At 38.0% G+C, this 16,145-nt stretch overlaps 1 protein-coding gene across 2 annotated transcripts in view; it reads left to right on the plus strand.

Moving 5' to 3' along the window:
- The window catches only part of SIMC1 (SUMO interacting motifs containing 1), a 95,046-nt gene that overhangs the window by 51,771 nt on the left and 27,130 nt on the right, over positions 1-16,145 (plus strand). For both annotated transcript variants that reach the window (XM_082379909.1, XM_082379910.1), the window contains 4 exons: positions 4,178-4,410; positions 5,176-5,245; positions 9,990-10,144; positions 14,807-14,959. In XM_082379909.1, coding sequence (XP_082236035.1) covers positions 4,178-4,410; positions 5,176-5,245; positions 9,990-10,144; positions 14,807-14,959 — 611 coding nt within the window. The remainder of the gene's footprint in view (positions 1-4,177; positions 4,411-5,175; positions 5,246-9,989; positions 10,145-14,806; positions 14,960-16,145) is intronic.

Raw genomic sequence — 16,145 nt, forward strand, 5'->3', positions numbered from 1 at the left:
TAGAATCAGATCTGGGTTCAAATTCAGCCCCACACTTAAAATCTGGCACTGAAGAAGTCACTTTACCTATCTATAAAATGGAGATAAGAACATACCTCACAGTATCATTAAAGGAGATAATATGTAAAGTGCCTGTTGGGGTGTCTGGCTCATCATAGGCCTTCATCAAATACTTCTCAATTTCTCTGCCTTTCCTTCCTCAATTCCTGATGCCCTCATTACAGCTTCCATATCACAGAGATAATAATACTCATGACACTTTGGTACCTCCAAATTGTTACTCTCTAACTTTGGGGGAGGAAATTCAATTTTAAGATTTTGTTTTTTAATTTATTGATTTTTGGCTGTGTTGGGTCTTCATTGCTGTGCGCAGGCTTCCTCTAGCTGCAGCGAAGGGGGGCTACTCTTGGCTGCGGTGCGCGGGCTTCTCATTGCGGTGGCTTCTCTTGTTGCGGAGCACGGGCTCTAGGCCTGCGGGCTTCAGTAGTTGTGGCACGTGGACTCAGTAGTTGTGGCTCCCAGGCTCTAGAGCACAGGCTCAGTGGTTGTGGCACACGGGCTTAGTTGCTCCGTGGCACGTGGGATCCTCCCGGACCAGGGCTCGAACCCATGTCCCCTGCATTGGCAGGCGGATTACCAACCACTGTGCCACCAGGGAAGTCCAAGATTTTTTTTTTATTGAAGTTGATTTACAATATTGTTTTAGTTTCAGGTATACAGCAAAGTGATTCAGTTATATACTTGTTCAGATTATTTTCCATTACACATCATTACAAGATATTGAATATTGTTCCCTGTGCTAGACAGTAGATCCTTGTTGCTGATCTATTGTATGTATAGCAGTTTGTGTCTGTTAATCCCATACTTCTAACTTGTCCTTCCCCACCTCCCTTTCCCCTTTGGTACCCATAAGTTTGTTTTCTATGTCTGCGAGTCTGTTTCTGTTTTGTAGATAGATTCATTGGTATTATTTTTTTGGATTCCACATATAACTGATATTATATAATATCTGTCTTTCTCTGTCTGACTTACTTCACTTAGTATGATATTCTCTAGGTCCATCCATGTTGCTGCAAATGGCATTATTTCATTCTTTTTTATAGCTGAGTAATATTCCACTGTGTGTGTGTGTGTGTGTGTGTGTGTGTGTGTGTGTGTGTGTGTGTACCACATCTTCTTAAACCAATCATCTGTTGATGGGCACTTGGGTTGTTTCCATGTCTTGGCTATTGTAAATAGTGCTACTATGAACATTGGAGTGCCTGTATCTTTTTAAATTAGAGTTTTCATCTTTTTCCAGATATATGCCCAGGAGTGGGATTGCTGGACATATGGTAGCTCTATTTTTCATTTTTTGAGGAACCTCCATACTGTTTTCCATAGTGGCAGCACCAGTTTGCATTCCTACCAACAGTGTAGGAGGGTTCCCTTTTCTCCACACCCTCTCCAGCTCAATTTTAAGATTTTAACAGGAATGCTACTTCCCATTAGTCTTCATTGATCTCTAAGAACTAAACTAGATGTGTAAGAAAAAAAAATTGTGGCTAAGTCCCATAACATGAAGCTTTTTTTCATTATACCTAACCACGTTCCCAACATTAAGACTGGCTTGAAGTTGTTCAAGAATTCAAAAGGTGCGTTCTCCTGTTGGAGCAATCCGTAATCCAGCTTAGTGGGTGTCAGACATTCACATTGATTTGCCCTTGGAGAGTGAATTTTTTTCTCTCGTTTTAATTGTTCTATCTTCTAGTAGGTTTTATGTCTCCTCCTTCTGAATGACTCTCCCCAACACTAGCTCGTTCTCTTTTTTCCTGTGGGTTTGCCTCCTATTGGCGATACATCATTCCATTATTGAGCACCTGGGGGACTTGAGAAAGTTTGTTTACCTAGTCAAGGCTGTGTGCTTTGTAGGTGCTACACAACCAAAGAAGCCATCAGTAGATACAGGTCCACCTTATGTGTACACATAGCTCAGATTACAAGGTGGCAATTAGGCTACACAGAGTGGCTTTTTCTTCTTCATCTTTATTTCTTACCTTCTCAAAGAATCTCAGCCATCTAGAATACATCTGTAAATCTTTTCTGTCTCTTTTGATTACTTTTGGGCTTTTTATAAGTACTTCTTCACTAAGTCATTCTCCCCCCAGAACTTTTTTTTAGTGTGATGCACTTTATTTTCTATTCTATTCTAATTCATTGGGGTTTTTGGTCAGTACATTATTTTTTTTATTGAAGTATAGTTGATTTACAGTAGTATATTAGTAATGGGCAAAGGATTTGAATAGACATTTCTCCAAAGATTTTCTGTATCGTTAGTCATTAGGGAACTGCAAATCAGAATCACAATGGGATACCACTTTGTATCCACTAGGATGGCTATAATAATACTTATTATAACCATTTATAGCCAATAAATATATTTATTATATTAAATATATATTTAATAATATATAACTATATTATTAAAATATAGTTGATTTACAATATTATGTTAGTTTCAGGTATATAACAAAGTGATTCCGTTATTTTTTTCAGGTTATATTCCATTATAGGTTTTTACAGCATATTGAATATAATTCCCTGTGCTATACAGTAAATTCTCCCAAGAACTTCTTAGCCAGTGTCCATGCTGCCACTAACCAGCCATTAGCCTTAACTCCTCTGAGTTATCAGCAAGATCAGGGGTTACCCTCAGGTGTCCTGAGACATAAGAAAGCTAACTGGACTTCTCTCTTCCAGAAAGCTAACTGCCCTCTCCCCAGACGGCAATTCCAGCCATCACTGTTTTTCTGTTATACATAAACTATCAAACTTTGTTTGGCTTGTGTTTTAAAATTAATACTTATTCTCAGATTTTAAAAATAATGCTTGTTTAAGAAATAATTACCCATGATGCCATCAGTCAGCATTTATTAACGTTAATAATTGGGTGTATTTCCTTCTTAGTTGCCTTTTTATGTGTAGACACTTTAAATTTTTTAATAATTGGGGGTTTTAACAATAATATATTTATTATTGTTGGTTTTGTTGTTTATAGAGAGTTTGAGTTTAGATGGTAGCTATGGAGTTATACCGCTGTATGAAACCAGCTTCTGCCATCTATTGCATGAAAAATTCTCACTCTAAATCTCAGTTTCCTTATCTATAAAATAGGAATAATAATAACATGTATTTCTTAGAGTTGTTGAGAGAATTAAGTGAGGATAAGTTAAATGTTAAAACTTATTATTATAATTATTGTTGTTATTATATCAGACTTTTTAATGTTTGTTTTTCTTCTGATGATGTGTCTAATACAGAAAAATTGAAAAATACAAAAGAACATATAGAGGAAAAATCATCCATCATTTCACCACCCAGATAATAGAAAACCACTTTTCATACATTCTCTCTCATTCTTTATATACATACTGTTTGGGGGTTGGGGTGGGGGGTGAAGCAACTTAATATTTACTGTTGACTCAAAAAAAAATCAACAAAATGGAGTTCTTCTTCTAACAATAAAACATATTTAAATCATCTTAATTCATCTCTTTGTTTCAGTATCTGATATAGTATCATAGCTACCCCTAAATATCTTATCACCCTTATTCCAAACTCAACTTAGGCTAGCTCTTAAATCTTTTGTACTTTCCTTTCTAATGCTATATTTTAACACAGATGAAATCATGTTACATGTAGAACTTTGTATTCTTTTTTTAAAATTATTTATTTATTTATTCGCTGTGTTGGGTCTTCATTTCTGTGTGAGGGCTTTCTCTAGTTGTGGCGAGTGGGGGCCACTCTTCATCGTGGTGCACGGGCCTGTCCTATCGCGGCCTCTCTTTTTGCGGAGCACGGGCTCCAGATGTGCAGGCTCAGTAGTTGTGGCTCATGGGCCCAGTTGCTCCGCGGCGTGTGGGATCTCCCAAGACCAGGGCTCAAACCCATGTCCCCTGCATTGGCAGGCAGATTCTCAACCACTGCACCACCAGGGAAGCCCAGAACTTTGTATTCTTATTTGTTAACTTAATATAAGCATTTTCCCATGTCATTAGAAATTTTTTAGATAAGGCTTTCCAGTCTCAATTTTTTAAATTATGAATATTTCAAATGCATGGAAAACTTCCCTGTCTTCAACCTCTTGCTTTTATGTCTATAGAAACCCACCCTAATTTATTTCTTTTTATCTCTGCAGAACAAAGGTCAAAAATTAGAACCTATCCCTCATCGAAGACTAAGGATGGTAACAAACACCATTGAAGAGAACTTTCCCCTGGGGACTGTGCAGTTTTTGATGGACTTTGTGTCACCCCAGCATTACCCACCCAGAGAAATTGTGGCTCACATCATCCAGAAAATCCTGCTCAGTGGCTCTGAGACTGTGGATGTTCTAAAGGAGGCCTACATGCTTCTCATGAAAATTCAACAGTATGAACCTTAGCTTTTGGCAAATCTTCTGGGGAACCCGGACTCAGGGCACAACTTTCTCTTGCCTAAGATTTATCCATCTAACCATAGAGAGGGTGACTTAGTATATTAGTATTATTTGGATTGCAAGTGACAGGAAACTCAATCCAAACTGGCTTTAACAGCTGGTAAAAGAGAATTTAATGACTCATGTTACTAGAAACCTAGGAATAAGATGTGACTTAATTCATTCAAAAATGGTTACCAGGATCCATTTTTCAGCTCTACTTTGCTGTTTTTAGGCTTCACATGGTAGCCTTCTCAACCTCTAGCTTTTACAACACTCTTAGTACAAGAGAAGGTCCACTTCCTTTACAATCACACAGAGTTCTGAAATTGAGTCTTATAGGTTTTAATTGGCATAACATAAGACATGAGTCCATCTTTGAGCCAATCATTGTGAACTGAGGAATAGAATAACAAGATTAACGTGCTTTGCAGACCTCATCCCAGGGTCCTATTGGGTAAAGCCAGTGGGCTAACAATAATAAAGAGTTGATTTCTTCAAGGCAAAATTGGGGTACTAATGCTTCCCAAAAGACAAGTGGATATTGGGTAGCCAAAAAAAATGAAGTTCCACTACCCTCAGATGACATGGTATTGTATCAAAGGGTGGGCAAGAGCACTGAGGATAAGAGGAGGCTTCTTGCTTCTATCATCTTCGAGATCCCATCCCTTCTTCCACTAAACTCTCCAGAATTCTAATTGATGTCACTTTACTTTCAGGCTACATCCAGCTAATGCCAAGATGGTGGAGTGGGACTGGAAGCTGCTCACTTATGTCATGGAGGAAGAGGTAACATAGCAATTGCAAGCATAAATCTTTTGCAGAGGAAGTTTTAACTAGAAATAAAAGTGACTGTAAATCTGGTAGTAAAGTCTTTGCCATTATTCCTTTCTTTTACTCCCCCCAATCCCGACCAAAACATTCCTATTGAAATGGTATGTGCTGTCTTCCAATTCAAGATTGAATACATTCACTTATCCCTCTCCTTTTTCAGATTCCATTTAAAATAACAGTAAATAAATAGAGAAAAGTATAAACCTAAGGCACTGAAAATAAGGGGAAAGACAATAGATTTGAATGAAGATTGGAAGAGCTAAAGGAAATGTAAGAGTGATAACTGATGAAGCTAGGCTGAGAAAGCTACAGGCTAGAATACATGAGGAAGGTCTGTAGCCAAAGAGGGAGGAAATCTGCCCTTTAGGGCAGAGAAGTTTTAGACTCAGAAACACAATATATAAGAAGGTTGGAGTAGGATATGAGCTGTAAGTCTGTTGAAAGCTTGTAGATGGAACTGGCAATCTCTCTATTTTTGAGTACAGAAAGCTCAGTTGCCAGGTTACCTACCTTTCAGGCAAAAAATCAGAAGATTCATTGTCTAAAAGAAATTGAATGAACCATCTGTCATAAATGAAGGCAGCTAGTGTAGAGTTGGTGCTCCAAAAAAAAGTCTGCATTCTGACCTTTAGGGGTCCCTAAACTTAATTGCCAGCTTTCTGTCTGCTAACCCAAAAGCACTTGGATGGAACAAATTATTGTCAACTTAGAACTCTATACTCAGCCAAACTATTAGTCAACTGTGAGGGTAGAATAAAGACATTTCCAGACATGTACAAACTTGAAAAACTATCCACACACCCCATTTCATAGGTTACTTGAAGATATACATACAAAGAATAGGGGAATAATCAAAGAAGGGGGAGATACAGGATCCAGGGAACACTAGATCTAATCCAGAAGAGTAAGAAAGAGAAGTCCTGAGATTACTGCAAATAGTAGACCTAGAGAGCAATCACTCCAGACTGGAGCAAAAAAACACAGGGCTTTAAGAAAGCATGATTTGGAAAACACCACCAAGATTGTAGACAAGGAAGCTCCAGGCCCTTGTTCCCCAATGGAGACACCAAGTTAACAACAATATATGGACCAGAATACCTTTGTGAAAACTCTAGAGACCAATTGAGAAGTTGTACTCAGGCCAATGCATAACCAAGAAGGGACTCCATTGAAAGGAGTAGGAAAGTTTGTGGTATTTTGTGTGTCCGTGCCCCTCCCTCTACCCAGCATAGCACAGTGCAACTAGGAGGAAATCTCCCATACCCTGGCTCCTCCCTTGGGATGGAAACAGAAGAGTGGACGTTGAGTCCAGTGTTCTAGCTTGTTAGGAAGATCGTTTCTGTCTTACCTGACTCAGAGCACTGTTGAGAACAGTGGTTTAGTTTTATGGCTGAAAAGAAATGTGAGCACTGCAGCGTTTTAGAGCTGCAGAGAGTATGCAGTTCCACAAACAGGTACTGGGGGAGCAAGAGACTGTGGGCTTTCAAGAAGAAGTAGTGGCAAGCCACTTGGGAAATTAAGGCAGATAAAAGCACACACACAAGCTCAGAGAAAATACATCTCCAGTAAAGGTCTGAGAGGTCTCAGAACCTTTAGCCAAGCTGATTGGTGAAGGTCTTGCCATGCATGGACTCAATGGATAAAGACTGGGAAAGGTGTTTTTTTTTCAAACGTTTAAATCTCAAAAGAAGATTACAAGGCATACAAAGAGACAGGGAAATGCGGCCCAATCAAAAGAATGAAATAAAGCTCCAGAAACTGACCCTAAAGAAACACAAATCTCTCAACGTACTGACAAAAAATTTTTTAAGCTATCTTAAAGATGCTCAAGGAGCTAAAAGAGAACACAGATAGACAACAAAATGAAGCAAGAAAATAATGCATGAACAAAATGGGAATATTAAATTTTAAAAAACTGTAGAAAATAATCAAACATATTCTGGAGCTGAAAAATACAGTAACTGAATTGAAAACTTCACTAGAGGAGTTCAACAACAGTCTTGGTCAGGCAGGAGAAAAAAAATCAATGAACATGAAGAAAGGTCATTTGAAATCACTGAGAAAGAGGAGCAAAAAGAAAACAGAATGAAGAAAATTGATGAGCACCTAAGGGACTATGGGACACCATTAAATGGACCATATACATATTAGGGAAGTCCCAGAAAGGGAAGAGAGAAAGGGACAAAGAGCTTATTTGAAGAAATAATAACCAAAAACTTTCCAAGTCTGAGGAAAGAAATGGACATACAAATTCAAGAAAGCTCCAGTGAGAATAAACCAAAGAGACCCCACACCAAGGCACATTATAATCAAACTGTCAAAAGTTAAAGACTTTTTCTTTGAAAGACATTTTCTTGAAGGCAGCAAGAAAAAAGTGAATTATCACATACAAGTGAGTTTGTATAAGACTCTCGGCAGATTCTCAGAGAAACCTTGCAGGTCAGAAGGCAATGGGATGATGTATTCAAAGTTCTAAAAGAAAAGAACTGTCAACCAAGAATACTATATCTGACAAAACTTTCCTTCAAAAATGAGGGCAAGCAGCAGGAGAGAAGTGACACATCAATACAAGATCCTCAATAAGATTATCAGAGATTTCTCATTAGAAACTGGAGGCCAGAAGTTAGTGGGACGATATATTCAAAGTGCTAAAGAATAAAAGTCAACCAAGATTCCTGTATCCAGCAAAACTGTCCTTCAGAAATGAGGGAGAAACTACTGGGCGTATACCCTGAGAAAACCATAATTCAAAAAGAATCATGTACCACAATGTTCATTGCAGCTCTATTTACAATCGCCAGGACATGGAAGCAACCTAAGTGTCCATCAATAGATGAATGGTTAAAGAAGATCTGGCACATATATACAATGGAATATTACTTACCCATAGAAAAATGAAATTGAGTTATTTGTAGTGAGGTGGATGGACCTAGAGACTGTCATATAGAGTGAAGTAAGTCAGAAAGAGAAAAACAAATACCGTATGCTAACACATATATATGGAATCTAAAAAAAAAATGTTTCTGAAGAACCTAGGGGCAGGACAGGAATAAAGACGCAGACGTAGAGAATGGACTTGAGGACATGGGGAGGGGGAAGGGTAAGCTGGGATGAAGTGACAGAGTGGCATGGACATATATACACTACCAAATGTAAAATAGCTAGCTAGTGGGAAGCAGCCGCATAGCACAGGGAGATCAGCTCGGTGCTTTATGTCCACCTAGAGGGGTGGGATAGGGAGGGTGGGAGGGAGACGCAAGAGGGAGGGGATATGAGGATGTAAGTATACGTATAGCTGATTCACTTTGTTATACAGCAGAAACTAACACACCATTGTAAAACAATTATACTCCAATAAAGTTGTTTAAAAAAAAAAATGAGGGAGAAATAAACACATTCCCAGATAAACAAAGCTGAGGGAGTTCATTTACTACTAACCCTGCTCATCAAGAAATGCTAAAGGGAGTCCTGCAGGGTAAAATGAAACACTAAACAGTAACTTGAAGCCATATGAAGTAGTAAAGATATCAATAAAGATAAATACATGGGCAGTTATAAAAGCTATTATTGTAACAATGGTTTGTAACTCCACATTGGTTTTCTATAATGTATTAAGTAACTAATACATTTTTAAAGTATTAATCTAAAAGCTAGTATTATTGTAACTTTGTAACTCCACGTTTTGTTTTCTACATAATTTAAAAGATTAATGCATTTAAAAGAATTATTAGTTTATTTTGGGGCACACAATATATGAAGATATAGTTTTGTGACTTCAACAACTAAAAGGGGTGGGAACAGAGCTGTAAAGGAGCAGAGTTTTTGTGTGTTATTGAAGTTAAGCTGGTATAAATTCAAAGTATTATAATTTTAGAATGTTAAATGTAATCCCCATGGTAACCACAAAGACAATAGCTATAGAATGTACACAAAAGGAAATGAGAAAGGAATGTAAACATTTCACTATGAAAAAATCAACTAAAGACAATAATGCAGGAAATGAGGGACAAAAAAACTATAAGGCATTTACAAAACAAATAACACAAGGCCAGAAGTAAGTCTTTCCTTGTCAGTAAAGGGAAACCAACGAATTGTGCATGCCTGCCTGCTGTGTGACAGGCACTTACGCTGGCTTTGGTAAGGTTAGAGTTATCACCACATAAATCACAAGGACACTGAGACTCAGAGGGGTAAGTTAAATAAGGGATGGAGCTGAGTTTCAAACAAACAAATAAATAAGGTCTGTGCACCACCAAAGCCCATGCTCTTTACCTGCATCAGTTAGGCTTCAACAGTTAGGATCATTTCACCTGTAACAGAAAACCCAGCTCAGACTTGCTTTCACAATAAGGATATACATCAGCTCATCTTACTAGAAGTATAGCAGTGAGATAGACATCATGGTTGCTTGATCTAGTAGCTTGGCAGAGTCATTTTTCTGTCTCTCTGTTCGGATATCCACAGTTTAGGGTTTATCCTGAGACTGATAGTTAGGTTCAGTGAAAGAACTCTAGGATTGCCCTATTTGCCCTCTTTTATAATGACCTAGACTGCTTGCTCTTTCCCAGAAACCTCTCTTTTAGATACACACTCGTTGACTCATGGGCCTTCCCTTAACTTAGTATTTATGAGAGCCCAGTGCTCAGTGTCATCCAAGAGATTGAGAGGAAATACTTACTCCTCATTTTTTCTCCCCCAGGGACAAAATCTGCCCGGGCGAGTCCTTTTTCTACGTTATGTAGTACAGACCCTGGAAGATGATTTCCAACAGATCCTGAGGAAGCAGCGACAGCACCTGCAGCAATCTATTGCAAGCACTGTGCTATCCTGTGACAAGCAACCCCACAATGTCAGGTAACCAGCCATCTGAGCCCTGGGATGACAAGAGGGAGGGGCTGTAAGTGGGCAGCTACTCAAGTCCGGAGAACATCAGGTGGATGAGATTTTCTAGTAGCTAGATAGTATAACAGGGGTAGTTATTACAACTATAAACAGTCCTAGAAGAAAACCTCTCTGTACCAACTGTGTGTCAGATGCCATAACTTGTGTGGTTTTTTTCCGAAGACCATCAGACTTCCTTTAGCCTATTTCAGTATTGTTCAGACGGCCTTGTGAGATCTAGGGGAAAAACTTGACTTGTGTAAAATTTTTCACAGCTTTTATAAACCTAAATTTATTTCCATCCCCGTGAGTAACTCAAGATAAATCTCATTTGTCACTACTACTTTCTGAAAAGTCTATTATGATAATAGGTCACGTGGCTGACAATAAGGTACAGTAAGGTAGCAAGCACGTGTTCTTTTTTTGTAGGATCAGGGCCAAAGCTTCTGGAAGCTTCAGAGTGGGGAACTACCATATCCATATACCAACAGGGGGAAATGTGGTTTGTAGGGTAGGGATCTCAGGCTAGAATTTTCATCCTGGAACTACAGCTTTGCTTCTTTTGGAAACGGTTCTCACCAGCATTCCTTTTTTCAGAGCATCATTAGATTTTTTTCACTCACATTTACATTCTCATATGTTCTTGCATATTTGTTAAGAATAGTTTTCACAGGCCAGTGTGGGATATTGACTATTATAGCTCCTTTAATTAAAAACGGGGGACGTTTCATTATGTTCTAAGTAACAGTCAGCTTTTTCTCCCTTAGTTTGCATGCTTATATCCATTTCCCTAGATGTGGCATTTTACATAAAGTTTAAATGTTAATGATTATAGGGGGTAGAAAATCAGTAAGTAGAGAAACTACAGAGAGCACAGGATAGCATAGTTGGGTTTAAAATTGAAAAATAACAATTTAAATAGTGAGAGCAACTCTCCTGACCATTCTGCTTTGTGAGCTTAGGCATTGGATTGGGAAATGGGAGACATGAACCCAACTCAATCCAGTGACAAGTCACTCACTTTCATTGTGTGAGCCTCTCACTATACCCAACACTATACTCTTGGGTTTAAAGATAGGCATTGGTAACCTCTAAATGCAAGCCACATACTCTATTTTGTGCTTTATCAATGAAAAAAATCAGTTCCAGCTGATCAGTTACAGCTGGGGAAACCAGCTGTATTTGATTCAATAAGAGATGGTTATTAGATTGAGGTTGTGGTTACATGGATGTGTGCATGTATTTATCAAAACTCATCAAACAGTATATAACTGTGCTTTGACCTGTAACGGGTGGGACAGTTGTCAGAGCTTTCTGAGAGGCTATTCCTGGATTATAATCCTCAGCTTAGCTCAAATAAAATTTTCCATTTCCTTCTTAAAATAAAAAAAATTCATCAAAAAAAAAACCAGTGTGCAATTTATTTTATATAAGTTATACCTCAAAGATAAGTTTTTAAAACGAAAGTGATGGTAAGTCAGTCTCCATATGACCCCTTAAGGGATTTTCTTTTCTTTTTTTAACTGTGCATACAAAGAGTAATCTAGTTCTACACGATTTAAGAAATACACTAGTCCCCAGATCCCCTCACTCACATTTTCCTTTCCCAAGGGGTAACTACTTTCAACTCTTTTATTTAAGTGATTCTTTGGATTTTTACCTCTTTATGGCTAAATAAACTGCTTGTGTTGCTAATTGTTGATTTTTCATTGTTAGCTATTATCTATTAACTCTCCACATGAAAGATGAGTTAGCTCTTTTTCCTCTCTACCTCCCCTCTCTCTCTCTCTCTCTCTCTCTCACACACACACACACACACACACTTCCCAGCCCCCATGCCATTAATAGAATTATATCATAATTTTGTTTAGATCAGTATCCAATGTTTCCATCACTATAACTATGTGTGCTAGTCAGAGCTGAGCCAAGTACTAAACTGTGATTACTTTTTCTTTCACTCATACCTTTTTTGTTTTCCTTAGAGTTAATAACTGCCTCATTTTTAGTTTCCTTGTATTGTTTGTGCATGTCAGAAGTCAACCCCAGATTCTCTGCCGTTTGATTTAAATATCCCATCAAGATGTTTATTCACACTGGGTTAGTCTTATGAAGTTCTTCTTCTTGAAGGTCTGTGGTGGAACGTTTTGACCTCCTTCAATCTGGATTGGTTGTCCTCTTTTCCAGTCTTTATCATAAATGTGAAAATTCCCTTCACCTGTTTCCAGTGTTGGATCTCTGTTTCATATCTTCTCTTTCTTGGTTTACTCCCATGTTTTTGATAGATCAGTCTCCAGTAGCTTCTTAGAAAGGTATGTGGGAAGTAAAATTTTTGAGATCTTGTATGTCTGAAAATATCTTTATCTTCCCACACGTTGATTGATAAGTGAGTATAGATATTTAGGTTAGAAATATCTTTTCTACAGAACATTAAAGGAAATCTTCCATTGTCTTCTAGCTTCCAGAATTGCTGTGAAGAAGCCATAAGCTACTTTGATTACTGATTCTTTGTGTGTGCCTTGATTTTTTTCTCTAGCTGTTTACAGAATCCTCTTTTTGCCCAATATACTTGTTTTAGATCTATATTCATCCAGTATGCTGGGCATTCATTGGGCCATTTCATATCCTTCATTCTTGGAAAATAGAATTTTCATTCCTGTTATCATGTTTTTAATTTCCAAGAGCTCTTTTTCTTTAAATGTTCCTTTTTGAAAATAATAAATAGTATTCTGTTTTTGTCTTTTTCTTTCATGGATCCATATCTTTTCATATCTTTGATTATACTAATGATAACTTTTGTTTTTGTTAATTCCCTGTATAATGTCTGTTTTCTCCAAGTTGCTTTTTTGAGGAGAAAGGAGGGTTGGTTTGGCTTTTTGGTGTTTATGTCTCATGTTAGAATATGTCCATAGATGTCTGGTAAACTTTTGTAATCTATCCACGTTTAAGGGTGACTCAAAAGCTCTTGGAAGCTCTGAGTACAGGTGAGGACTTGTCATTTCTGAGTTTCCCTGTCAGTGGAACTGGCTGCCCGTTTCTTAGGAAATACCTCATCAATGTCTTTAGGTCTTTCCTCTTGGGCTGGATGAGTTTTCCAGAAAATACTTCAGATTTCCTACATGAAGGATAAAGACCAGGATGCCAGGTTTTTGGAAGACCTGGGAAGGTGGCAAGGATCTCTGCACTGAGCATGCATAGGTTCACTTAGAGCCCCTGTTTTTGCTTTATCAGCCTTTGCCTCCCAGCTGTGCCTGGTATCCCAGTCCAGAGACCCTCTGTTTTACCTCTCCACAAAGTTAACCTGTAGTCTTCAGCATTGGGGGAGAAGATCTAAAAGTTTCTTAAACAGATTACAAGCCATCATATTTATTTTAATTTACCTGCTTTTACCCTAACTTCATCGAAACCTCATACTGCCATTTGCAGCACTTATTGAAGATTTTTTTTTCCATTTTTTGGTAAATAGGATTAAATAGGATTGCTCTTCTCTACTGCTGGCTTAGGATTCAGCTTTCTCAATTCTGCCAAGTCAGTTAAAATTTATCCCTTTGCCAAAGTCATAGACTTAGATTAAACATCATCTAAACATGACATTTGCCTTATTTACTTAGTTAATTGGTTACTTTGAATTTTGTAATCAGCATCTCTTACCCCACCCCTTAAATCAAAGGCTAGGACCTTGACAATTACCTACATCCATCCTCCATCACCCACTTTTTGCACCTTCTTGCACCCAAAGTAATTGGCATCCTGAATGTTCATCATGTTCCTTTCCTTTTTATACAGTTTTATTGCATCTATATGTGTTCCTGTAAAGTATATATTTTTATTTTAGTTCCTTTTAGCTGTATATAAAAGAGTATCATGCTGTATGTAATCAATTGGTACTTTTATATTTCACTTACTATTATAAAGTACTAAGATTTGTCCATACTTATCCACTGTAGCATATTCATTTCCACTACTATAGAATATTGTTTTGTGAATATACTTCATTTTCCTTCCAGCTTCCAGATTTTTACTGTTATTATCTGCCCTCCTTTTCTCCCCTTCTTTGTGGATTTTTTAAAAAATGATTTACTGTAGTATTAGTGGCATTTTAGGAGGGAACAAAACTAGATGTGTATATTCAATCCATCATTTTTACCTGGGTTACCTAAGCGATCATCAAAAGTAATTTTGACTATATGAGATGTTTTTACCTTACTAACTTTGTGAACCTACACCCTGTGTAAGGTTTGACTCCACTGCACATACCCTAAACCTTGGTTATTAGCATTAATAACTGACATCTAATAACAGAAAGCCAACAAAGTCATCCAGTCCAACTTTCCACTTTGTCAAGGAATGTTCCTGGTCAGGAAGCCACAGATAGTGCTCTTTGACCTTGGAGATACCTTTCAATAATTCTAACTTAAAGAAAAATGTTGATGTTTTACTTATCTTTTGTAACCTTACTGCAATTAAATGCAGGGTTTCCATTAGACTTTTTAAATATTGAAAGTAGCCTAAGGGCCCTCTCTGTTGCCTATAGGGAAATCTAGAGGTCTAGGAGCCCATGTTAAAGTTGCAGTTCTGAGCACCATATAGTAAGACAGAAGTTTAAACTTTTTCTTTCTTATCTTTCTTCCATTGCAGGGATGTCATCAAGTGGTTGGTCAAAGCAGTAACTGAAGACAGATTAACTCAGTCCCCAAAGGAGAATCAAACCTCTCCAGGAACAGGAATCTTGAAGGCCAGCAGTAGCCACCCTTCTCCCCAACCTAACCTGACAAAGAACAGCAATCAGCTGTAAGGAGCAGGCAGAAGTTATCTTTCCTGGGGCTATTGGGATTTACTGTTTTAGAGAACAGCACCACCCCCTAAGAGGAGTTTCCCCAAAATTAACAAGCTCTTATAACATAGGCTGATTTTTACTAAAAGCTATCTTAGTTTGACTAAAGGCTAAATTCCTAATTCCAAAGGTAAAACAAAAGCAGATGCTTTCCCCCTAGATGAATAGGACTTCACTAAGTGAATATAAATTCACAAAGCCGAAGTGGAACAAAAGCCAGAGGACAGTGCCCTCCCTTTCCTAGATTCCAAGAGACAATACAGGGTTACAGCTACTCACCACTTCATCTGTCCACGAAGAGGAGTCATGCGTAGTGGGTGTTCCAGCAGCCTCTTGTCCTCAAGGACCTGGGTCTCTCCTCCAGTCCTGGAAGAAGAAGAGCAGTTCAACCTGCAGGTTCCAACAGGTTATAACAGCAATGGTTCAGACCAGGGCAGGTCCTATTACCTCAGACCACACTGGAAAGAGATTCCTGGCATTTTTTTTATGGGATTGAAAGTGGTCTTGGCATTTTTTGAGAAATGCCAGGATTTGGGGGCTGGAACTGCCCTTGCACAAGTAACCTGCTATTCCATGTCAATTATGTTAAAAATGACAGTCACACTTGATATTTCAGATACAGCATTTGTGCCTAAATTCACAACGCTATATAATAATCTAGTTGCACTGACCTGATTTTCATATAAGTACTATGGGTTTTAACTAATTTAGGAGACAATCTTGTATCTAAAGGGAGAATGTTTTGGAACAATGAAGTATTTGCTTGAGCAGATTGGGGAAGGTCCTAAAGTAGGGAAGTAGGGTTATCCCAGAACTCAGTACATAGACCCAAGAGAGAAGCAGACACTGTTCCTTAAATGAAAGCTAATATAATAATAATAATAGTAATAAATTTATTGTAAGTAGATATTAGTAGAATAAAATAGGGTCCCCCTAAAAGTGATCATGATCTTAACAACAACAGTAGGCACTGCTGTTTACCATTAATGAGTGCCTATCTGCCAGATATCTTAAACAGCACAACTTTATGAAATAGGTGGTATTATTTCTCCTTTTTTGAGATGAGAGAACTTAGACTGAAAGCAGTTTAGTAATTTGTCAAAAATTGATCAGCTTGTCATTGCTGAGCCAGAATCTGATGCC

The sequence above is a fragment of the Balaenoptera borealis genome, assembly GCF_965194805.1.
Source record: "Balaenoptera borealis genome assembly, chromosome: 2".
Classification (NCBI taxonomy): Eukaryota; Metazoa; Chordata; class Mammalia; order Artiodactyla; family Balaenopteridae; genus Balaenoptera; species Balaenoptera borealis.